This window comes from Culex quinquefasciatus, chromosome 3 (genome assembly GCF_015732765.1).
Source record: "Culex quinquefasciatus strain JHB chromosome 3, VPISU_Cqui_1.0_pri_paternal, whole genome shotgun sequence".
NCBI classification, from domain to species: Eukaryota; Metazoa; Arthropoda; class Insecta; order Diptera; family Culicidae; genus Culex; species Culex quinquefasciatus.
In genome coordinates, this window is record NC_051863.1 from 109327242 (window position 1) to 109353855 (window position 26614).

The window sequence follows — 26614 nt, forward strand, 5'->3', positions numbered from 1 at the left end:
TCGAATATGCAAACAGTTTCATTTAAAAAGAAAATTATTTTTATTTCTTAACAAGGTTAAACATTGCAAGTCGATTAAACGGATATCAGTTTCGAACAGATGCAGCACGACACCTCTACCGAAAAAAAATGTAAAAGATATCATGTCGTGCGGACGGCGACGACCAGTAGTGTCAATGTGAGAAAAATTGCGTGAAAAACGAAAGTGAAAATCCCATCACCGCGCACACCGATCTGAGCATCGCATTTGCGAGAAGAGGAGTGCAAAGAGCGAAAGTTTGGGTTTGCTCAAAGAGATTGTGTGGGAGCGAGAGCACCGGCAAAGGCAGAGCAGATCCAAACGCGTTCGTTTTGGTCAGATCAGTACAGAGCAGTGTGTCTTCAGCCTCCGAAGAGAGTTGAAGACAGCCCGGCGGAATGCTAGAATTGATTAACAAGAAAAAAACATAATTGATGTTTAGGTACTTCTTTCGCACCAAGCCTCGGAAGTTTCGATGATGGTATTCTATTTGAAATTTTGCAACATTGTATTTTTGTTCCCTCAGCTGACAGATTTCGAATTTCCAGCCTTATCAAGGGATTTGCGATTAAATTCCATTTCAACTCACAGCGCCAAATCATTCAAATTTGACAGGGCCCTGAAAGACACCATATTCAACATTCTGGTCAGTGGCTATTTTCTCCCGTCGTCATCATCGTCGTGTGTCACGAGGCGCTAAAAATAGCCGGGGCTTGGACGTTGAAAGTATTTTCCATTTATACATTCCGTACGGCTTTGTTCCGTTTTTGCGTCTAAATATGCTCTCATCACATCATCATCATCATCACTATTACCACCGCATCGCGCTTCTCTGCACAAACAGCATCCAACAGCCGGCATGATCGTCCATCATGTGCTGCTGCAGGATGTAGAGTAGCAGCGAAAAAAAAAGCTCGTGCCAAACTAGCAAAGGGAAGGTAAACAAGGAGCAAAGCTTCGGCAAATAAAAAGTGAGATAAACCAATAGTTTACCACTTGAACTTGTTTAAATTCTTGTGCAATGGTTGCATTATTCTGGCTGCAGTAGAAAAAAGTAGCCAATTTGAAGAAAACGAATTTTTATGGAGCAGCAGTATAGTTTATGATTATGGGGCAACAGCTTTAATGGAAACGCACGGTGATTCAAGGAAGAATGGAACATACCTTTAACCCTCTAACGCCCATGGTTACTCCAGAGCACCACTAATTTTTGAATTCAAAATTAAATTTTTCTGTTACCATTCATTTTTTCAACCTGCTTAAACCTGCATTAGTTAATATAGAATATTAACTAATAACCACTAAAATTTTGTCCAATTTGGTCCATCCAGTTACGAGTAATGGGGAAAAACGTAAAAAATCTCGATTTTGCTCTGGGCGGGAAGGGGTTAAAATCGAGGGGCAAAAAAATAAATTCCAATAGACAATACCGCAATGCCTCTGTGCTCTCTTGCCCTAACTTTGCTAGGATCGCTAGGGCTCTATTTGCCCCTGACCCGCATTATTGATGCAGTTTGTGTGCTCATAAAACCTTACAACATCCAGTACTTTGTTCTAGAAATCAGGAGGAAATATAGTTTTTTCACGAAAACTTAACACGCAGCCTTGTGTGTGCAACAAACTTCAAACGACATATTTTCCGGCAATGTAGGATGTATGAAATTTTGAAAAGCATGTACAGTCATCCCACATATTCGGAACGGTTTCCAGATCGGCCAATATTCAAAAAATCAGAGCAAATCGATAATTGAACTTAATGATTCGCTTTTACCTTCATTTGAAAGCTTTTCTTGCGATCTTTTGAATGCTGTATCGAACATCTGCAAATTTTAACTTTTATATGAAGTTTTTGAAGAATTACTTTGACCCTTGAAATCCACAAATTCGGAGCACTTTTTTCTTACGAATGTAAACAAACTTTGGATCTCTCCAGGAGTACATATTTATTACCAAATAATGACTTCACATACTGAAACCAATGAAACTCAAGCTTAGTGATGTTTTATACATAGTTTGATAACTTTTTTTGTGAAAATATCAATTAAATTCATGTGTTCCACAATTGTGGGAGGCACAATAACATCCCTCAATCATGGAACAGGCAATTTGGAGGCAGTGTTTTGCTGCTCTGAATAAAATAGTCTCGAAATGCAGTTTTTGTTCAAAAAGAACTACATTTACTAGTGAAATAGCAAGAGAATGTCCAAATAAAGGTCCTAAAAATAGAAGGGTCGCCAGAAACGATGCATTTGGCATGCTATTGACAAATTATCACAAAAGTGTTCAAAATTTGTGGGTGTTCCGAATATGTGGGATGACTGTACGAGCTATTTGGATATTTTTCCTTGATTCTAAACTACTTTATGCTTCAAAAATTATGTGCTTCATTAATTCATCATTTGAATGTCATTATGTAGAAGTTGACGTAGTTATAAATCAATTCGTGATAAAATCAGCGTTTTAAAACATTTTTCTTAAAACTCCGGATTTTCCGAGAAATAAAATCCAAAAATTATTCTTTTGATTGCATTTTGTAGGTTTTTAGATGTACTAAACCGAAATGTCAAAGATTTGCAGTCTATTCTTTGTTAAATATTTTTTCGAACTAGAGTAAGTTTACCATTTAATGTGATATACAGTATGTAAAAAAAGTATTTACGCCCCTTGTGCACTATGCACATTTTGTGATGAAATATAAAGTTGAATATAAAGTTTACTAACTACTTAGTATAAAAGTTTATATAACTCTGGAAATTCTATATAAACTTATCCAAACTGAATTTTGCAAACTTTTAATTTAACTAAATGTCAATATATTACCATAGAATTGCTAAATAAACATGCTGGAGTGGGTATAACACCGTTTTGGGGGTCTTTGTATCGCTAGAAAAGATTTTTTCGTTGGAATTTCTTCCAACCCGGAATTACGTCGTCGGAAAATCCGCCGGCATCCGAACCGGTCCACAATTCACAAGTCAACCTATAGGGCATCGAAAAGGGCATAAAATTTCCGATCTTTTGATACCCACACATCTAGGTTTTCTATAAAACCTACGTTTTTAAATACCTAGGTAAAAATGTTGTTATGGTTTCATTTGAGCAACCTGCCAAAAATGTATGGACTTTCGTAATTTTTGATCTCAAACTTACTTTTTGCTCAGGTATTTAAAAACGTGGGTTTTATAGAAAACCTAGATGTCTAGGTATCAAAAGATCGGAAAATAAAATAACTTTATTTATGTTAATTTTTCGAAAGGTGTACAAACTTTTTTGCACCTTTTTTGATTTTTGTAATAGTATTTGTTATATAACTTTTTATAGAAAACATCTTTTCATGAGCTTTTTGTAGCAAATATTCGACATGAGTTTCTGAACAAAACGTAGTACTAGGTTTATGTCAACATTAAATTGTTTACATGTTTCATCACAAAATGTGCATAGTGCCCAAGGGGTGTACATACTTTTTTTACATACTGTATATAACATTAAATGGTAAACTTACTCTAGTTCGAAAAAATATTTAACAAAGAAAAGACTGCAAATCTTTGACATTGCCACATAGGTTGACTTGTGAATTGTGGACCGGTTCGAATGCCGGCGGATTTTCCGACGACGTAATTCCGGGTTGGAACGAAATTCCAACGAAAAAATCTTTTCTAGCGATACAAAGACCCCCAAAACGGCGTTATACCCACTCCAGAATGTTTATTTAGCAATTTGGTAATATATGGTAATATATTGACATTTAGATAAATTGAAAGTTTGCAAAATTAAGTTTAGATAAGTTTTATATAGAATTTCCAGAGTTATATAAACTTTTATACTAAGTAGTTAGTAAACTTTATATTCAATCCAAATTATTTTTTTAAACAGTCAAGGATATTTGGAGTTCGTAGACTGGATTTATAGTGATTTGTCAGCAAATAACTTTATTTATGTTAATTTTTCGAAAGGTTTACAAACTTTTTTTGCACCTTTTTTATTTTTGGAATAGTATTTGTTATATAACTTATTATAGAAAACATCTTTTCATGAGCTTTTTGTAACAAAATGTTCGGCATGAGTTTCTGAACAAAACGTAGGTTTCTGTCACACAGATCAGTAGTGCGGTGCCTGTGTGGACGCGCAGTCCTGTTTTTTCGTGTTATTTTCCGTCTCTTTTATGTCGCTGTTCGAGTGCATGGGGTGATTGGTCATTATAATTAAATAATGGCATCAGTAGTGCGGTGCCTGTGTGGACGCGTAGTCCTGTTTTTTTTCGGGTTATTTTCCGTCTCTTTTGTGTCGCTGTTCGAGTGCATGGGGTGATTGGTCATTATAAATAAATAATGGCATCAGTAGTGCGGTGCCTGTGTGGACGCTCAGTCCTGTTTTTTCGTGTTATTTTCCGTCTCTTTTGTGTCGCTGTTCGAGTGCATGGGGTGATTGGTCATTATAATTAAATAATGGCATCAGTAGTGCGGTGCCTGTGTGGACGCGTAGTCCTGTTTTTTTTCGGGTTATTTTCCGTCTCTTTTGTGTCGCTGTTCGAGTGCATGGGGTGATTGGTCATTATAATTAAATAATGGCATCAGTAGTGCGGTGCCTGTGTGGACGCTCAGTCCTGTTTTTTCGTGTTATTTTCCGTCTCTTTTGTGTCGCTGTTCGAGTGCATGGGGTGATTGGTCATTATAATTAAATAATGGCATCAGTAGTGCGGTGCCTGTGTGGACGCTCAGTCCTGTTTTTTTTCGTGTTATTTTCCGTCTCTTTTGTGTCGCTGTTCGAGTGCATGGGGTGATTGGTCATTATAATTAAATAATGGCATCAGTAGTGCGGTGCCTGTGTGGACGCTCAGTCCTGTTTTTTCGTGTTATTTTCCGTCTCTTTTGTGTCGCTGTTCGAGTGCATGGGGTGATTGGTCATTATAATTAAATAATGGCATCAGTAGTGCGGTGCCTGTGTGGACGCTCAGTCCTGTTTTTTCGTGTTATTTTCCGTCTCTTTTGTGTCGCTGTTCGAGTGCATGGGGTGATTGGTCATTATAATTAAATAATGGCATCAGTAGTGCGGTGCCTGTGTGGACGCGTAGTCCTGTTTTTTTTCGGGTTATTTTCCGTCTCTTTTGTGTCGCTGTTCGAGTGCATGGGGTGATTGGTCATTATAAATAAATAATGGCATCAGTAGTGCGGTGCCTGTGTGGACGCGCAGTCCTGTTTTTTTGTGTTATTTTCCATCTCTTTTGTGTCGCTATTTGTGTACATGGGGTGATTGGATTTCTTCTGATTCGTGTTGTTTTCATCTCTTTTGTGTCGCTGTTTGTGTGCATGGGGTGATTGGTCTTCTTCTTCTTCTTTTTTCTTTATTTTTAGTTCGCGCGTTCGTTGGCCAATGAGTTTATTTTTGTTCTCTTTACATAATTTTCGATAGAAACGATCCGAATCCTTTTTTTTTCGAGACAAGCAAGTCGTATTGCTGGATTAAGTCCTTTCTATATCATCGATGATCGGAAGGCACGCCGACGAATATGTTTTAAGGCTTATGGTATAAAATCATTTTAATGAATAAAGCCCTTCTTACATCACCGTTGATCGGAAGGCACGCCGACGAAGAATTTCTGGAGGATCGCGGTCGAATTAATACTATATTTAAAATTCTAGATAGCTATCTTTCGGATTCGATTGTGAGTAGCGGGACTTCGCGGTTACTATGCAACGTATTTTTGGAGTCTTTTTATATTTTAAATTTATAAGTCCTTCTTTTATCATCGTTGATAGGAAGGCACGTCGCCGGTTAAGTTCGTTTAAGTTATTGTTTTAATTTCATTACAATCGGTTACGTGGTGTCCTGTTTTCTTTTCGTTTAAATTCGTTGATCGTAATAATTTATTCCAACTGGCAGCTTTAGTATTAACTCATCTACTATTTTTGAAATTTGCTCGCGTTATCTAAATTGTACAAACAGTAAAAATATATTGATAAGTCCAGCCCATAGCACTACTGCTCGGTTGGCACGCGTTCGATTAAAAACTTTTAAAGAATCAATTATTTATCTTTCCGCAGCCGGCTGCCTAAGATTTAACATTTTCAACCGATAAACAAAATGCTCATGGTCACATCACTGCCACTTGTGAATCCTGACCTCATACCCATCTACTAACCCCTCAAAACTCATGTGATACTTTGTCGGAGAAGCAGTCGATTGGGCGGTCTCTATCACTCAAGTATCGGACTAACATTCCCATCCACTTCCCCGTGACCCTACCACTGGTCGTGGCCGGCGCCGGTATTGATCAGCATGATAGGGGCCTTTGAGAAGTTGCGAAGCGAGGAAAGATAGCACCCACTTATCTTCCACGGCTCGTGGATGTAACTTCTGGAGGTCCTGGTCAATAACGGAGTAGCAACTGCGGGTGGGCACCTATGCTTATGCTTATGCTTAAAACGTAGGTTTCTGTCACACATTAAATTGTTACATGTTTCATCACAAAATGTGCATAGTGCCCAAGGGGTGTAAATACTTTTTTTACATAGGGTAGAGTAGTCATCAATGAGACACGGGAACAATGATAAAATGGCTCTCACAAGACGTAGTTTTAAACAATCTGGCTCATATTTGGGGGGAAGGCGTGTCTACTAGATACACGTCTGCCTTAAAAGTGACTTTGGTTATGGACGCTCCCTTGCAAAGTTATTCATACATGTTTGATTCTGGGGTGCAAAAGTAAATTTTGACTAAAAATTACATTTTTGCTCATAGGCTACCATTAACTTAAAAACTAATATTTCTCCAAATTTCTTTCGTCATTTTACAGGGCATGAGTTGGGCTACAATGTCCTTTTATTAGGTTTGACCAAAAATTAGAATATACCCAGAATCCAGGGCTGTCTCATTGTTCCCCACTCTTTTCAGCCCATGGGGAACAATGAGACACTTTGATTTTTCTTCAATAAACTTTTCAAAATCTATGGAAATCTTTCAAAACATGAATTGGAAGTGATTTTTGGCATATTTATTGAGTTTGAACTTCATTTAACCAAAAATATATAGTTATTTCGTAAAATATATGGATTTTACGAAATTTAAATACTTTTTAGTATAACTTTTGTTAATTAAAGTTTCATGTTGACAAAATTGTTCGAAAATGTTCAAAGCAAGTCTCCTGCAATGGAACAATATAAAAACATGATGTTTTACTAAAAAAGTATTGATTTTTGAAGAGTGTTTCATTGTTCCCCAGCTGTCTCATTGTTCCTGCCAAATGCGTCTACAATGAGACAGTTGAATAACTCTGGCTGTAGACGTCAGATCGATCTCATATTTTTGTCAATGTTAGAACACATTAAAAGAAAGAAAATGCACAACAAGCTCATTAAAACATGCTGATGAAAAAAATACAAAAATCGTTGAAAGTTGAAAACCAAAAGTGTCTCATTGATGACTACCCTACCCTACTGTATGGATGGTCCCGATAACATATGTACCTTCTTGCAGTCCAGACTGGATTATCTGAAAGCCTTGGCAAAATATCACTTCGGATAATGGAATCAAGAAAAAAAAACGTTTTTTGTTTTCTAATTTTTGAATGTTGAGCATAAGTATAACCCCTAAACTACTTTAAGGTGATTTCGATTTTTTTTAATCCAATATGGCGGTGATGAAATATTGAGAAATTTATTCATATTCTTCATGTAAACTAATGTCAAAAACATAAAAAAATACTTTTAAAACCCGTCGTTTGACATGTGGGCTGTATTAAACCCGCCAAACAAATCGCAGCACACTGGAGGTTGCTGGGAAAATTGCCTTGTCAGAAATTTTCTGTTTTCATTTGAAATTCTTTATGTAAACTAATGTCAAAAACATAAACAATGACTTTTACATCCCGCCGTTTGGCATGCATGATTTTTAAAACCCGCCAAACAAATCGCAGCAAACTGAGGGTTGCGAAGCGAAAAACTTGTATTTTTTTGTTTTTGACGGAAGTGGTGCAGTATCGTCGGAGGATTTATTTTCCGGCAAATTCACATTTAGCCAGATCGGAGTTTGGAGGAAATTCTGCTGCCCGGAGGTCAGCCAGTGTCGCAGCATTAAGGTTAGTTGACAGAATTTTCCCTTTTATATATATATTTAACAAATTGCTCATTTGGTTCACAGGCCGTCAAAAAATCGAAACGAAGAATAACCCGGACCCCAAATACGATTCGTTTTGGCTGTCCAGATAGGAGACTATTTGCATTCTAAAAAGTGAGAGTTGCTGTTCCACACAAAATGTTTAAAAAAAATTACCGGATACTCAATTTAAAATATAAGAAAACAATACTACTTACTATTCAAGTTGTTGTTTCTAAAAAGATCTCCTACGTAAAAGCGTTGTAACACCGTTCTATAATGTAATTAATCTTTGATTAACAAGAAAAACTCGTAGAATCCTATTATTTATTTGATTCAAAACCCTGAAATGATTCGCGTTCAGTTTTGAAAAAATCCGTATTTATTTTTAATTTGAAGCCGTCAATCAGTTCTACGGAAATCTGAATGAATTCTCTGTATTCAATCCAGATTTACAAATATTTTCACCACAATTAATCAGCCAGTAAAGGTTTTTTTTTTACCTAAAGAAAATGTATTTCAAAATGTATTTAACAATCATTGATTAACGAAGATTTCAATAACGTTCACGTCACTTTAATGTAAAAATATATGTGGGTAAATCCAAGGTAAGTCCGTTAATTTTCATCAGTTCCTTTTTTGTTTGGCGGCAACCAAATAAAAGACAAAAAAACAGTATTTTTTTTATTTTTCAAGCATTTGCAACAAAGTTTCAAAATTCTTAAAACGTGAATTTTTGAGGGCATTATACATCGCAAGCGAAATTATTTTATCACATGCGAAAAGAACATTTCCTGCGTCTCTCAGCCCCAATCCAATCATCTTGTGGGGAAAACCCTCTGCATTATACAATTTTGCACCGGATTATTCTGCGTTTCGGATTTTTGACGGCCTGTGAACCAAATGAGCAAATTGTTAAAAATATATATTAAAAGGAAAATTCTGTCAACTAACCTTAACGCTGCGACACTGGCTGGCCTCCGGGCAGCAGAATTTCCTCCAAACTCCGATCTGGTTCACATTTAGTCGGAAAATAAATCCTCCGACGAAACTGCACCACTTCCGTCAAAACCAAAAAAGAAATTACAAGTTTTTCGCTTCGCAACCCCCAGTTTGCTGCGATTTGTTTGGCGGGTTTTAAAAATCATGCATGCCAAACGGCGGGATATAAAAGTCATTGTTTATGTTTTTGACATTAGTTTACATAAAGAATGGCAGTATTTTCCGGAGTTCTGTTTTTGATTAGGCTTGATTGGGCCGGAAGCAACCTGCGGACTTCTAGAATTGCCAATCTCGAAGATTTTATCAATCCGATGGTCCGGCCAGATAAAAACGTGTTTTGTGGATCCGGAAGTTCAGCAAGTTCCCCAGAAATCTTCGCCTGGATCGCTTACCATGGAGTGAAAAAGAAACAAAACAAATTAAGTGCTCTGAAGTGAAACTGAAGCTCCAAATGATTTATGTTTTGTCTTGTTATGTTTATCTATTTTTAAGTGAAATATACATGTTTTAGTTAGAGAGCGTCCTCACAACGCTAAATAAACAAGAAAATTGCCAATTTAAATCCCCCAGATTGCTAAGATTTGTTTGGCGGGATTACCCCAACCCTCGTGTCAGACGGCGGGGTATAAAAGTCATTGTTTATGTTTTTGACACTAGTTTACTTGAAGAATATAGGCAATCAAACGTCAAAATTACCCCCCACTAGAGGGCGCTGAAACTTGGGGTGATGTTTTCATTATAACCTACAGCGAGTAAGTTGGTTTGAAATTTGAAATTGTTTTATTTCATCATAAAATCGAAATTTATAGCAAATTATACCATTTTCAGGTAAGAAATAAATAGCTTAATTGATAAAAACGAAAATATTTTTGTGATGGCCGATTTAACCTGTTCATTATCTGATTCAAAATAAGGGAATGTTTTAATCAACCAAAGCCTAACTAATCAATTGAGAATGTAGATTATTCAAGAGGAAAAATATTTTTTAAAGTCACTTCCGAGGTCACTTCTACCATAAAAGCAAAGCTCTGCTTGAAAAATGGTAATTGGAATGATTTTCAAAATTTGCAATCTAACCTCATTCTCGCGTTTTCAATCCGGATCTAAGAATTTTCAATGAAAAAGACAACTTAGCAAAAAATCAAAAAGTCAATCGATAGAACTTTTTATTTCTTACCTCCTGTTAACTTTATTTTATTCCAAAAGATCAATTTTCTTTTAAAAAACCTTTAAATAGTTTTCACTCGCCTTTGCACTTATCGCGCAAAAACGTAAACGTAACCTTGCACCAAAGTTCTCCTACTCGAATGTAGGTGGCGAATCGAGTTTTTAGCTTTGGTTTTGGGGGCCTATGAAGAGGCGAAATGTCACTCTCAGGGTTCCAATCGAACTGTCAAATCGAGGTTCCAATCGAGCAACAAGATCATGCAAGAACAAGGTTGGAATCAATTTAAAATAGTTTTGGCAAAAAAACGAGACTTCTAACAATTACAAGTATTGTAAAACTGTTGTTGATAATAATCTGGTAGTTTTTGTTATGTTTGTGCTTGTTCGGTATAAAAAAAGTGCCAGCACGAAAAAAAAAACTACAAGTTTTTCAACCTTAAATTTGAATGACTTAGGGTGTTTGAAGTTTCTCTCAGAACATTTCATTTCCCTATGTAGGTCCCTAGTTTTAGTGGGGGTGGGGGTGGTTTTAAGAGAGCGTGATTTTATTCGAAATTCTTTAAATATTTAAATTTAATTTTGCATGTTATTTTTTGACTCGTGTATCAAGTAATAAATTTTTAAAAAGAAGATCAGGAGGACATCTTTTTTGATTAATTTTTTGGGCTATTTCGACAACCGAAATTCAACACGACGCTTTAGTAAAATTTACACAGAAGTCTGATGTCTGGTCGGACAATTTGTTGGCTAACGAGTCAGCCGAAACCACAAATGCGAATTTTCGGGTTTTTTAACGGGCATTTTTTAAAGTCGTGTAGCAACTGAACTTTGACCAGGAAACCTTTTTTTTGTTCTTTTGAGAATAGACACCAATGGTTGAAGTCCCTTGCAAAAAAGTTTAAAAATCATCATGTTGGTACAGTAATAATCTTCCATCGGTTCAAGAAGCCTTACATCCAGAACCACAGAATGTGTTAACTCAACGGGTTGGGTCATCGAATTTATAAAATCTACGGGATCTTGGTGTCTCGTGGCGCAGGGGTAGCGGCTTCGGCTGCCGATCTCGATGATGCTATGAGACGCGGGTTCGATTCCCGCCTTATCCACTGAGCTTCTATCGGATGGTGAAGTAAAACGTCGGTCCCGGTTTCTCCTGTCTCGTCAGAGGCACTGGAGCAGAAATCCCACGTTAGAGGAAGGCCATGCCCCGGGGGGCGTAGTGCCAATAGTTTCGTTTTTTCGGGATCGGGATCTCTGTAATAAATATGACAAATTTTCGGTTCAATCAATCCTGCTTCAAAGCAGACCTCCAAAATCACTTCCTTTTCAATCGTAAACAGAACATTTCTGACAAGGACATTTTCGCTGCAACCCAGTTTGCTATGATTTGTTTGGCGGATTTTAAAATCCCAACGTGTCAAACGGCGACGTTAGTGACGCCCAAGTTCGCAATCATTGATTAATGACGATTTCCATAACTTTACAAGGAATGGGATAATCGTTACCAAAAGGAATCAGCATGTGTAGGGCACTATTCTAAACAACTTGTTGAAGGAATTTTGCCAAAATATTGAAAGCGACGCAAAATTTATATCTTTGAACGAAAAATCATGACAATGATGGAAGTCTTCACGTTAAAGTAATAAAATAAAAAAATACGAAAACATTTTTTTCCGTGATTCGATTATTTTAAGTCCCATACAAATCTTCGGATTTCGAAACATCGGATAATCGAGTCTGGACTGTATATTTTTTAGTTACTGCCGAAATATTGAAAACCAAAAAGTCAAAGCATTGCAACGTCACGGTGGAATGTTACAAATGCATTTTTCTCATCTTGTTGTTTTGCATATAGGACATTTATGCGAATATGGGCATTTATAATGTTATGAAATATTTGGACATTTGAAATAACACAAATTGGAAATCCGTAAAAACTCGACATGCACCCTTACCCACGTGTTTTTTATGGCCCCATATTACAAATTTTGATTTTTGAATACCTATCCAACGATAGGTCGCATGAGAGATCCGGACAACGTTTTCATCAACATATCTGAGATCCGGCCTCCAAAAAGCGTATAAATAACACTTAAGTGCTTATAACTTTTGATAGATTTGTCAGATCTTCAATGTCTTGGACGCGTTGGAAAGTTCTTTTAAATTCCTTTCTGAAAATGTATTGCATGACGGGTTTTCTTATAAAAACCACCCTTTTTACAATCTTCCGGACTTTTGTTAAAATCGTTTTTTAAGCATAACTTTTGAAGTACTTAACTGAACTGCATGATTTTTAATAAAAACTTATGGGACCCCAAGACGGATCGAATGACGCCAAAACGGATACAATCGGTTCAGCCAATGTCGAGATAATCGAGTGACAATTTTTTGATCAACATCCCACCACACACACAGACATTTGGTCAGAATTTGATTCTGAGTCGATAGGTATACATGAAGGTGGGTCTCGGAGGTCTAATTGAGGAGTTTATTTTTCGAGTGATTTTATAGCCTTTCCTCAGGAACGTGAGGAAGGCAAAAAACGAAGTTGACTTTATAGCTGTCGGCCACTATTGCTAGTACCAACCACTAGTGTCTTCCTTTTAACTACAAGGACTTCGCCGCCCTGGGCTCCTAAGTGTTTGAGTACGTCACGGAGCGACGGCGCCGGATACCCATATTTACAGTTTTTAAAATAAAACAAGGGCAACTCTAATATAAAAAGCATAAAAAAAACTTTTAAAAATATTTGATTTATTTTGAAATAAAATTGATCATTCAAGGTTTGTATTTCAATTAAAATTGATTCTTCAACAGTGGATTTTTCATAAGCATCAGCAGCCACGAGACCCCTCCTCATTTTTGCATCACAGTCCTAAAACATCAAAATGCAACGCAATCTGCCGATAGCATCTAAATAAATTCGTAACACTCAAAATCCAGCGCCTAAATCATACGCAAATTGCATGTTAAATTTTAACAACAATAAAGACTTGAAACAGGCAAAAACACCGCTCTTCCCCGTTAACACAGAGTTTTCTTTCTGGAAACTGCAGGAGGAGACAAAATAATAAAAAGCCGAATGAAGTGTTTCCATATGACTGTTTTCCCACACGTACTTGGCCCTGGGAGGAGCAAAGAAAAGAAAAACTAAAGCCTCAGTAAAAGCGTGCATTACTGCAGGAAAATGTTCGCGGAGAATTCTTTTTGCCCTGAATTCCCGGTATACGTGTGTATGAATACGAGACGAGCATGAAATATGAAATGAAAAAGATTATGTCGCTGCACCGTAAGTGGGTGCTCTCGAGTTTTGCACCAGCAGCATCGGATTTTATTCCGTCAATGCGGAAAAGCTTTGGGCGAAGCCAGATGAAATTATTATGTAACGCAAATCTCTGTGCCCGGTGTGTTGGGGCCTCTTCTGGCTGGTGCCTCTCAGGTTGAGCATATTTTCTCTCGCCTTTTATCTTATCACGCTCGAGTCTCAAAGCGAGGTACTCTCCTTTACGTGAACCTTCCCCTCTTCCCACCGCCGGTTCCCTTCGTGTGTGCTTTGCTTATCCTTAAGCGTCTCAACACATTCGCAAATATATACACACAAACACACACTTACACACTGCGGCCGGTCATAAACGTAAGTAAGTCTCATTTGCGTTCTCTTTATCACTATGCATTTATGGCTCAATTAAGCTCGAAAGCATGCTAAAAGTTTTGCGAAAGTCATGAAAATGGTTTGCGTTACGATTTGAAAAAAGGTTCTTTTTAGCACTTTAGTTTACAATGTTGAAAGTTCTACCATCACTCACTAATAGAGGGTGACGATTCTCGAGATTTTGAATTTCCCGGGAATTCCCGGGACCCGGGAGTTGTTTTTTTAGTATGCCAATAGTGCTAATAATTTAAAAGGGAAAGGTCATAAACTCGTTTCTTTACAATGAATTCAGTTACAATTCATTCATACTTATTAAAAGAATCGTTTATTTAAGTAGTCTCATTATTTAAAGAAACTATTTCAATCTTTAGATTTTTTTTCTAATCTGCAAATACAAGATCGTTTTTTGAGCTTTTTGGGACTTAAAATTGTAGTTTAAAATGTTTACGAGTCATAATTCGCAAAGAGAGATTTTTCAAAACTTGCACAAGCTTGTTATTAGATTTTTGAGAAGTAAAAAAAAGCAAATATATTATTTCCCAGTATCGGGATTTTTTGCAAAATGTTACATAACAACTCAAAACAACAATTGAAATTGATTATTTTTATTTTTTAAGGTCAACTGAAAATATTCATTGAAGAAATATTTACATTTATCAAGAAAACCCGAATGTTCATAATTGGCGAACCTTAACAAAGGGCCATCTTTACAAATTGCCAGAGATTTCTCTTCCAAAATATAACGTCATGATTCGAATTCCCGGACGCTTCGAAACCCGGACACTTCATCTTGTTTTATCAATTATTTGGATATAAGTTTGCATTATGAATGTCAAAACTGTGTTATTTGATGAATTCCAACATCAACTTTCATTTAAAGTTTGTTTGAACGCTGTAGTTAATGCCAAAACAATTAAATAAAATAAAATTATACGTTTACCAAAAATGCGAAACATTTCAACGGAAATATTTCATAGGCGTCCGAAGCACCGGGAAGGCAAAGCAGAAATTTATGTTTATGATTTCTTTAAACTCTAGCAAATTTTTATATAAACTATCGATTGTTTTGATGTTAACAGCTTATTTGAGACTTAAAGAATGCCATTCACTAACATTTCAGTCTAAATTTGTGCGATTCATAAGCAAAATCGAGTGTCCGGAATTCGAAGCAAAAGTGTCCGGATTTCGAATCAGCTTTTAACAGTGTCCGGAATTCGAAGCACAACAAGTCATTTTAATTTTCAAATTCTGATGAAAAATTGTTAGAAAAGACATATTTTGCATGCATTTTCTTGAAACTGACTGTTTATACTACGTCCTGATGATATTTCTACATTTCCAACTTATTACATGATTTTTTGCCAGCTATAACAAAAAAAAAATGCTACTAAGTGTCCGGATTTCGAATCATGACGTTATTCTAATATTGAGGTTGATGCGAAACATCACATGACTTATTGACATCAAAAATGAAATTGCTATGCTCGAGAGAGGATATGGAAATTGAACTTTTAGAAAAGGGGTTTTTTTTTCTATTACAAATAATAATAAAAAAAGGCTTTATAATGATGTAACTGCTAAGTAAGCTTTAAGATAAATTTTCGGGTTTACACTTTTTGGGCTTCTCTAAATTTTAGCAATTGGAACATTCGACAAGTTAACATCCAATGTTTTAAACCGTTTCAAATTTTTCGAATGTTTTTTCTAATTATTTTATAAAGTTTTGCTTCGATATGTATAAGTATACAATTTCCCGGGACTCTCGACCAAATTTCCCGGGAAACGAGAGGTCCAAAAATGGTCGATTTCCCGGGAATTCCCGCTCGTCACCCTCTACTCACTAATGTTCATTCAAAAAAAAAAAACAAATTATTCGCTCTACAGCATTGCCTTGGCGTTCTCGATTGCGAGATTCTTACTCGAAACTAGATATCCGACGCTTGATTTTGTTGAGGCAATTGCAAACCTCTTGTTACACCTAAGCTTCCACCCACCCCGGGTTACCTGCAACTCCACCGAGGGAGACGACTCCTACACCAGGACTGAGCTAACGACCCAACACCTCTGGTTAGACCGGGACCAGCATTTACTTCCCTATCCGACCGAAGGCGTGATCAGACAAATATCGTCTCGAAAAAATGCAACCACGCTTACCCCTACACCACGAGTCCATTGTTCATTCAATAAGGTGTTAATTATTACACCGACCAACAACATTTTTGCCCAGGCTCAACTCGTTGGAAGCATGCAGTTTGGGATTCGAACTGACGGCCTTTGGATTATTAGTCCAACTGCCTACCAGCGACTCCACCGAGGCAGGACCCAGGGAGACGACTCCTACACCTGGAGTGAGCTAACGACCTAACCTTTTTTAGGTTAGTCCGGGGCCAACATTTACTTCCCGTCCGACGGAAGGCGTGATCAGACAAATTTCGTCTCGAAAAATGCCACCGGGACCGTCTGGGATCGAACCCAGGTCGACTGGGTGAGAGGCAATCCCGCTTACCCCTACACCACGGTCCCGGCTACCAAATAAAATATAAGTGTCAAATTATTTGACCCATGAAACTTCCTGGCCAATGTTGGGCACCTGATTTTGAGTTTTAGTTTTTATTTTGTGTAAAGTATAATAAGACTTTCTTGAACTTGAAAATCAACCATAGAAATCCTTAATTCAAGCAAAACAATGTTTATGGCCGAATCCTAAGTTGCAAACAAACATAATTTCTAGCTCACGTCAGATGATGTTTAGATTATTAAGGATCAGAAAATACTGTTTTTTACACACTGGTTATGGCCCGTTAACATTGTTTTGCTTGAACTATTTTTTTCTCAGTAATTGTTTATAGTTACGATTTTTACTTTAAATAACATAACAGTTAAGGTGGTAAACTGTTTGAGCAAAAAAAATGTGGCAATACTGCTGTATTTTTTAAGCATTCACGTTAACTTTTAAAAGCAATCCCTATCCGCCCAGACCAAATTCAAGATATGACGTTTTTCTTTATTACTAGTCAGGCCGTTGCAAATATTTTTCAAAGTTTATAACAAGGGCGTAAGAGGGTTAAATATGAAAAAAATATCGCTTAAGTTTTACCACTTTTACAATATGATTTTTTTTTTAAATCTAATTAATTTATTAGGTCATATACACAGCAAAAAATCCGATGGTAAAATCGCATGCAAAAGCATGCACATCACCTTTGTGAGCAAAAGCATGTATGAGAAAACGTGTACACAAAAAGCATTTACAAAAGAAAAAAAAAATACTTTGCATTCCCCAAAAATAACAGCTATCTGGTGAGAGTAATTTTCAGATTACCAAATACGCGCCCCAACCACCTCGGTTATCTCATCGTCTTACATTAGATTTGTTCAACGCCGATGTAACAGCAGGTTTCCCCTACGTCGTATACCGAATTATCTGTATACGATGTATGGGGAACTTACAGCTACATCGGTGTTGATCCAATCATTTTCACAGCGGCGAGATAGCCGAGAAGGCTGGGGTGCGGACTTGGTAATCTGAATATGACTCTCACCAGATTGATGCTATTTTTGGGGAATGCAAAATCTTTTTTTTTTCTTTTGTACATGCTTTTTGTGTACACGTTTTCTCATACAATATTACATGCTTTTGCTCACAAAGGCGATGTGCATGCTTTTGCATGCGATTTTACACAGATTTTTTTACCGTGTAACCATATAACCAAAATCATATCATTAAGGGAACCATGAAAAATCATTTTAAAAAACAACTTCGTATCATATGAAATTTACCCATATATATGAAACCATATTGCAAAAACTCGCTTCAAATATTCTAAAACTTTGAATTGTGATTTCATGTTTCTAGTTAAATTGCGCTAGAAATTAGATTTTTCAGGCAAATTCAATGATTAGGTATCAATTTATTCACAAGTTGAAACACTTATTCCGGAATAAGTTATTTGCTACGAAAAGCATTATTTCTAAATGATTTTTTCCATTTTAACTTTATAAGAGACAAATTTAAAAGCAGTTTTATTGTTATTGTTGTGAAACATAGATTTTCACTGTCCAGTGTACACCTTGATTAAAAAAATACTTCTCAACAAAAATACTATTAATATTTATTTTTTGATTTGGTACGATTTGTAAGACAGCATAAAAAATTAGAAAATTTATATATTTTCTCTAAGTTGCATAATTTTTTACGAGCAGTCATGTCATTAATTGATCCTCACACTCATTTTGACCATTAAAGTTGCGGTTCTATACAATTCTGTTTGCAAAATATTAATCAGATACAGGATCATAATAATTTTCGTTACATTTCAAATTTCCCGGGAATTCCCGGGATTTCCCGGGAAATTTGATGAAAATTTCCCGTTTCCCGGGAATTTTGTAACCCCGGGAAATCGGACGCTCTTTTTTTTGTTATTTGTTATTTTTATTTTATTGTCCATCCGACATTTATCTGTCTTAATGGACTGGGTGGTAAAAGCCCGTTCGAGTTGGATCGCTAAATTCGCCACTCTCGAATAGGCATAAAACCCACCGTCTTTTAAACATGGTCAATACATTTCACGAGATACAATATAAACTTAGATCTAAACAAAAATAGTACGGCGTAAGTTAGAAATAAAGGAATCTACAGACATCGAGTAATCAAATAAATCGTCAAAATCATTGAAAACGTCACACATTGCCGGATAGGTTCCTGCTGTCCATATTGAGTACGATGAAAGTCTAGGCGGAGTGCGTTCCACGTTCTGAGCGGCCGCGGGATGACGTTGAAGTTGATCCTGGCGAGGATATTAGGAGCGTCGATGGCACCTAATAACAGTTTCCCCACGAAAGCCGCCCGTAAGAACTGCCTTCTCTTATAGAGTGTTTCCATCCCTAGAGCCTCGCAGCGTTGTTCGTAGGATGGCGCTACAACTTGATCAGGCCATGAGTGGAAGCGCAATGCGAATTTTGAAAATATTGTAAACAGAATTTAGGGAAAATTCTACCATAAAATAAAATTTAAAAAAGTACCGAAGGCAGCTGGTTTAGCAGCCACCTTACCCATCTGAAACCCCTTTGTTTCCAACGGCGATGGTTGCAGTATACCATGCATTTATTATGATGGCAAAAGGAGGAATACTTCTCGACGATCCAAAGTACAAAATCATCACCGCAACAGCATAATTCGCCCCTCGGTGTATCGTTTCGTGCCACAAAACCGACCCGTGGAGGGTTTTTAATTTTCAACAAGTGTCACTTATGGACTCAAAGCCCTCCATTTCCCCCTTCTGGCCTGGGGTTGCATGTGGGGTGTTTGTGTGGTTGGGGGGGAAAACGTGCCAGTAAATTGTCGTTCTTCGCCAAATAACGATTGTGTAATGTCTGGCCGGGTGCGGGAAAATTTGATGGTTTGGGTGAAACGTGCGTTTGGGAGCAAATGTGCAAATTATGAGCCTCTTTTGAATCGTTTAGGGAGAGGGGGTTTGATCTTAGTTATCACCCAGAAAGGGTACTTTTTTTAAACATAACATCTAACTTTTTCACTTTTTTTCTATTGAAATCAAACTAAACTTTGGCTGGTGTTCAAAGAAAACATTTATTTTGTTACACATTGGATAAAAATGTTCAAAATTCTTTGTTGAAAAAAAGCTGCAATGCTAATTGTTTCATAAAACCAAAACACAGCGATATTTAACATTCAACATTTTAATAAATAAATATTGAAACTTTATCACTTAACTGTACGCGCACACGAACCTCGTGTTTAAAACCGAACCTCGCGCAGAACGCCGTACAGGCGACGACGCACAAAATAGACAAAATTAGTTCCCTCACGCTCACTCTGCTGTAAAGTGGTGTTTAATTGTCCGCTGCGGTCACACTACAGTGTTTGCCGCAGAGAGAGTGAGAAGCAGTCATTTTTTCGTATCTTTATACGCTCTTCGCTCGCACGGTGTTGTACCCGAGGATTGCACCCCGTGTTTGCACCGCGTGTAAACCTTGAGTGCACCGTTCGGGTAGAACTCGAACATGGACTGCACTGAAAACTTGTACGGCGTGTAAATGTACAGTGCATTTTGGAAAGACTGGATTACAATGAATTTCAGCACTATTGCAAATGAATGATGAGAAAATTTCACCATCCAGCCCAGCAATTTACACGTTACTTGCACCAAAACTGGAAATCTCGGATTAGTTTTCAAAAAAAAAACGTAAGAGCCAATGGTAAACAAAGCTATTTTTGCCTCGGTATTCGACAGACCTGCGATTTTTTTTCAAAAATGCTTAAGATTGTTCATCTACACGTCTTTCAAGTGCCCCAAACTAAAAATAAATGAAATTTTGTTACAATTTGGAGAAAAAACGAATATTCAGCAATTCCCCACGAAAACAGCATGATTCAAAAAAAAGTTCTCCGATCGGGCTCAAAATTTTTCCGGGGGTTCCTTGGCCGAAATAATTAGACCCTTATTTTTTTTTGCCATTAGGGTGACTTACGGCACGTTAGGGTGGTCCGAAAAATGGAAATTTTCGTAAATTTTAGCAGAAACCACAATTTTCAAAAAATCATAACTCCGCACCATTTCTACCGATTTTAGCTGTCTTGAGCGTATCTCGGAATATTGAAAACAAAACTTCATAATTTTGTGATATGTTATGTAAAATTTTCCGTGGAATCTGAAATTTTCAGGCATAGGCTCTTTGGTCCCGAGACATTCAAAAAAGCATTTTAAGTTTTTATTTACCCTTTTCAAATGTTAGGCTCATGGTTATTTGCAACTTTAAACTATTTTTCCTTAAACGCCTATCTAATACCCTCTCGTTTACGCTCAAGACAGCTAAAATCGGTTGAAATGATTCAGAGTTATGATTTTTTGAAAAAAGTGGTTTTTGCAAAAATCGACGAAAATTGCCATTTTTCGGACCACCCTAACACGGCGTAGTTAATACAAAATTGAATCGCTTTGCAAAAAGTGGGGACTTAACCAATCGTTCCCAAACTTTAGAAAGTTGTTTAGAACTTAAAAAAGAACTGAAAAGTTGCTATGCTCACTAAATTTGGACAATTTTAATTTTTTTCTTCTTTTTTTTATTACACTCTATTGGTTCACCCATACAAGGTGCCATACAATTTTGGCAGCTATTACAAAAATGGTAGGTAAATATTCTTAAATCTGTATCTTTTGAAAAATAATCTGTTCGGTGTTTTCGGCAGAAATGTAAGTCCAGTCCAGACTTGATTATCAGAAGTCCTCGGAAAAATTTCACTTCGGATAATCGAATCACGAAAAAAATAAACAATGAAAAAATAAACCCATAAACTACGCTAAGATGATTTAGAATGTTTAAATCCAAGATGGCGGCCAAAAGCGGGGATGCAATATTTAAAATATGCATTTTATTTTTAATAGGCAATCAACACATCAAATTTGAATGAAATTGGGTCGTAAAACTCAAATTTTATGATAAAAACAAGAAAATGAAAAAAAAAAACGATTTTTTTTGTTTGAGATTCTATTATACGAAGTCTAAAACAAACCTTCGGATAATCAAACTTCAAACTTTATAAAAAAAAGTTACACGGAATAAAATATTTGGCCGATTTTGAATTAACTTATTTTTACAAAAGAAATCAAATTTCAAAAAATCTAAATATTTAATTTGATTTTTTTCAATATTTTTTAGGGGATAAAAAACGGAACTTTTGATCCATTTTACCATATTTTTGTTATGATTTCTTGGAAAATTGTGTTTTTTAAAAGAAATTTAACTCAAAAAATGTTAACTTCAGTTTTTAATTTAAAATCAAATTTGCAATCGAAAAGTACTTTACTGGTTTTTTGAGCACTGTTTTCTAGAAAGAGCACTGTTTCAAAAAAGAAAAATCAAAAATAAGACAATGAAAAAAAAATTCGTGATTCGATTATCAAAAAGAAATTTTTCCGAGACCTTAGTATAATCGAGTCTGGACTGTATATACCTAAAAGAATGCAACGGTGATGAACAAGATTGCGTTCTGCCACTATGTTATCAACAAGTCTGCGTGGCGCATTGGTAATAAATTATACCTCATCCTAAGTGCTCGAGTTCGAATCTCGGTGTACACGAAAAGTTAATTGTAAGCGCACATTTTTATGAGTTAAAAAAAAAGAATGGCTGCAAATTTGATAGGACCGAGGTCACCTCGTCCTATAGTACTATTTCACTTATGACAGTTGAAATTGAACCATAAAAATCAAGCATGTTTTCCATACCAACTAGGGGGTTTGTTATTGGCAAGTTCGAATTAATCTAGCACCGGTTCCCGCATACCCGAAAACGGTAAACTTGACTATTTTGATGAAATACCATCCTGTTTCACATAAATCTTTAAGACATTAAAAGATACGACACTCTATGATCATACAGTTGGTTTCTGACCTATCCTCATAAACAACTTCATGAACTAATGAAAATGACAATCTATGATCATGCCGTTGTCCAATCTTAGGTATTACGTTACGATAAACTCACGGATCTGGTACGTTTCGCCGAATGTCGTTTCGCCGACGGTCATTTCGCCGAATGTCGTTTCGCCGAATGGTACGTTTCGCCGAAAGTCATTTCGCCGAATGGACGTTTCGCCGAATTGAATAAAAAATAACTTTTTTGTACAATTTATGCTATTTGTTCGCTACAGTGCCATCACTCACTCATGCAAACTTGAGAAGGAGTGGCAAGATAATAATATAATAATTTAAAAAGTAAAGAACGTCTCATGTTTCAAAGAATGCAAAAACTCACAGAAATAATACAAATAATTTGCTTAAAAAATGAAGAATGCAAAAACTCCCAAAAATTATACAAAAAAATTGCTTGAACAACAAAGAATGCAAAAACAAACAGATATAATCTAAATAATAAGCAGCCAATTAAAAGAACTGCTCATGTTTGAAAGAATGCAAAAACTCATAAAAATTATGCAAATAATTTGCTTAAAAAACAAAGCATGCAAAAACTTACAGAAATTTTTCAAAATGTTATGCTAAAAATCAAAAGAACTGCTCATGTTTGAAAGAATGCAAAACCTACCAAAATTTATAGAAATAATATGCTTAAAAAATCTAATAATGCATAAACTCATCGAAATATTTGAACAGCATGCCAAAAATATAGAATGCAAAAACTAACAGCAATTTTGCAAAATGTTGTGCTAAAAACCAAAAGAACTGCTCATGTTTGAAAGAATGCAAAAACTCCCAAAAATTATACAAAAAAATTGCTTGAAAAACAAAGAATGCAAAAACAAACAGAAATAATCTAAATAATAAGCAGCCAATTAAAAGAACTGCTCATGTTTGAAAGAATGCAAAAACTCACAGAAATAATTAAAAAAAAGTATGCTTAAATACAAAGAATGCAAAAACTAACAAAAAATTTCCAAAATGTTATGCTAAAAATCAAAAGAACTGCTCATGTTTGAAAGAATGCGAAAACTCCCAAAAACTATACAAATAATTTGCTTGAAAAACAAAGAATGCAAAAACAAACTAAAATAAACTAAATTATAAGCAGCCAATTAAAAGAACTGCTCATGTTTGAAAGAATGCAAAAACTCACACAAATAATTAAAAAAAATATGCTTAAATACAAAGAATGCAAAAACTAACCAAAAATTTCCAAAATGTTATGCTAAAAATCAAAAGAACTGCTCATGTTTGAAAGAATGCAAAAACTCACAAAAATTATACAAATAATTTGCTTAAAAAACTAAGAATGCAAAAACAAACAGAAATAATCAAAATTATAAGCAGAAAATAAAAAAAACTGTTCATGTTTGAAAGAATGCAAAAACTCTCAGAAATAATTTAAAAAATATGCTCAGTAAAGAATGCAAAAACTACTGGCATTTTTTCCAAAATGTTATGCTGAAAATCAAAAGAACTCCTCATGTTAGAAAAACAAAAGAATGCAAAAACTAACAGAAATTTATCAAAATTATAAGCAGAAAATTAAAAGATCTGCTCATGGTTAACAGAACGCAAAAACTCACAGAAATAATTCAAATGATATATTAAAACAAGAATGCAAAAAACTAACAGAAATTAATTCAAAAACTCACAGAAAAGATTTAAAATTGTTTGCTGTAATTAAATAACTGCTTACATTTGAAAGAATGCACTTTTTTTTAAGCGATTGTTTATGCATGTTATAATGCATAAACTTATAAAAATAACATACTAAGAAACAATTTTTTTTTTTAAAAAAAAGATTGCAAAATCACCTTTTAGGGACATTATAGGTACTTTTTCAAAATATTTTAATAAAATTTGTGTCCATTTTATATATTTATTTTACGATTATTTGTCAATTCGGCGAAACGTCCCATTCTGCGAAACGTCGCATGCGGCGAAACGACATTCGGCGAAATGACCTTCGGCGAAATGACCGTCGGCGAAACGACATTCGGCGAAATGTCCCGCACCCAACAGCAACAGTTAAGTCTTCGTCGAAGGATGCTGCCTAAAGCGGACTAACAATAAAACCCACACTACGGGGGAGACTCTCCGGTGAAACGACCTAGAAGGATCATCCAGCGCTGGACATGGTACCGGGAAAGGACAAATGAAGTTAGCAAGCACCGCTGCAATGTAAGTTCTACAATATCAATATTTTTAAAAACTTCAATTTTCTGTTTATTTTCTTTCCCGCAAAAAAGCGCGCACAAATGACAACCCGGAGCAGACAAGCGAACCTGTCCCAGGTGCAGCTCGGAGCAGAACCACAAAGCAGCACGGAAATCATTCTGGATTGCATGGACGTTTTTTGTAAAAAAAAATCGAAATAAATTCTAATTGAAACTATTTTGAGACGAAACTTCAGCTTAAATCACTATAAAAGAATAACCAAGAGATGGCGCTACTGTATCAAACATTTTTTATGACCCATAGATGTCTCTAGTGAGCGCGCCGCTCCAAGACCAGTATCCTTTTAAAGGGTATAGGGGGATGGCGTCGCTATTTTTAGACCACGTTTTCCACTTTTTCTCCATCGAAACCGACTACTTTATCGATTTCATTTTGCTGGGCGAGATAGGACGCTGTCTATTTTTAGACGATGACTCAGCACTCTCGCTTAAAAAAACCAGATGGCAGCACGATGTAACGCCACGTCCCTATTGAGCCAGTACCCTTTTGAAGGGTTTCGCCCTCGTACCCTTTCAAAAGGGTGACGACGGGTAAAGTTGAAAAAATGATAGAAAGTACCCTTTTAAGGGTTATTCTGATTTTGTGTGCAGGAACATCATAGATTTGAAGGTTCCGAGGTTATTGGGCATTGATTGCCCCGGCTCAAACATAGCTCCGAAAGGTTTTTTTTAATAGAGATTAATGACTTCCAATCCGGGACCCGTGGTGTAGGGGTAAGCGTGATAGCCTCTCACCCAGTCGGCCTGGGTTCGATCCCAGAAGGTCCCGGTGGCAAATTTGGAGACGAGATTTGTCTGATCACGCCTTCCGTCGGATGGGGAAGTAAATGTTGGCCCCGGTCTAACCTAGAGGTTAGGTCGATAGCTCAGTCCAGGTGTAGGAGTCGTCTCTCTGGGCCCTGTCTCGGTGGAATTGCCTGTAGGCAGTTGGACTCACAATCCAAAGGTCGTCAGTTCGAATCCCGGGGTGGATGGAAGCTTAGGTGTAAAAAGAGGTTTGCAATTGCCTCAACAATCAAACCTTCGGACACTTAGTTTCGAGTAGGAATCTCGCAATCGAGAACGCCAAGGCAATGCTGTAGAGCGAATAATTTGATTTTTTTTTACTTCCAATCTATGTGGCTTCGGCTGCCGATCCCGATGATGCTATGAGACGCGGGTTCGATTCCCGTCTTATCCACTGAGCTTCTATCGGATGGTGAAGTAAAACGTCGGTCCCGGTTTCTCCTGTCTCGTCAGAGGCGCTGGAGCAGAAATCCCACGTTAGAGGAAGGCCATGCCCCGGGGGGCGTAGTGCCAATAGTTTCGTTTCGTTTCCATGTGGCACATCTTAGATCGGTACGAATTTAATGTGTTATTTAATATGCGTCTTAAATTGCTACTACAAAGGTGCCAGTTTCAAGAATTCATATGCCTAAAATTTCACGTTGGGAGCAGGACCATTCGCTTGCAAATTATGCAGCATAATTAGTTAGTCACGCCATTTCTCATTTCTATGGAGGTAAGAGGACGGTTCAAAATAAGTAAAATAAGTCCGAACCTAACAATTACTGGCAGGTACTCTTTGCCAAATGGAACGCACATCAGCCAAAAATCCATCCCAAACCCGTTCCACTTACCTTCTCACTGTCCGTAGTGTTGCCGGACCCGAAGCTCGCTAGCGAGCTACCGTCCTGGTCGTTATCGTTCAGCGTGTCGTCAATGTCCTTGGAAAGCCGCTGGCCCAGCTGCTTTGCGCCCACCTTCGCCGGCGACTTGAGCAGCGAGAAGGACGTCCCGGAGAAGTACGTCTCCTGGATGACCTCCCGCAACCGCTTCACCCACATCTGCTTCGTCTCGAGGCTGTTTGCGCGCAGCACGATCCGGTAGTCGGACAGCATCGGTGCCCGGCCCGTCCAGATCGCAAACTTGCACTCGTCGCCCTCGATGTGCTCGGTGACGCCGAAATCTGTGGGAATTTGAGGGGGTGGTGGAGTTCGGATCGTACATTTGGGTGAGGGGGAATC

The 26614-nt window shown here is 36.9% G+C and overlaps 1 protein-coding gene across 3 annotated transcripts in view; it reads right to left on the reverse strand.

Moving 5' to 3' along the window:
• LOC6033474 (triple functional domain protein) overlaps positions 1 to 26614 on the reverse strand; it is a 142378-nt gene that overhangs the window by 80990 nt on the left and 34774 nt on the right. For all 3 annotated transcript variants that reach the window (XM_038265374.1, XM_038265375.1, XM_038265376.1), the window contains exon 6: positions 26228 to 26556. In XM_038265374.1, the coding sequence (XP_038121302.1) occupies positions 26228 to 26556 (329 nt within the window). The remainder of the gene's footprint in view (positions 1 to 26227; positions 26557 to 26614) is intronic.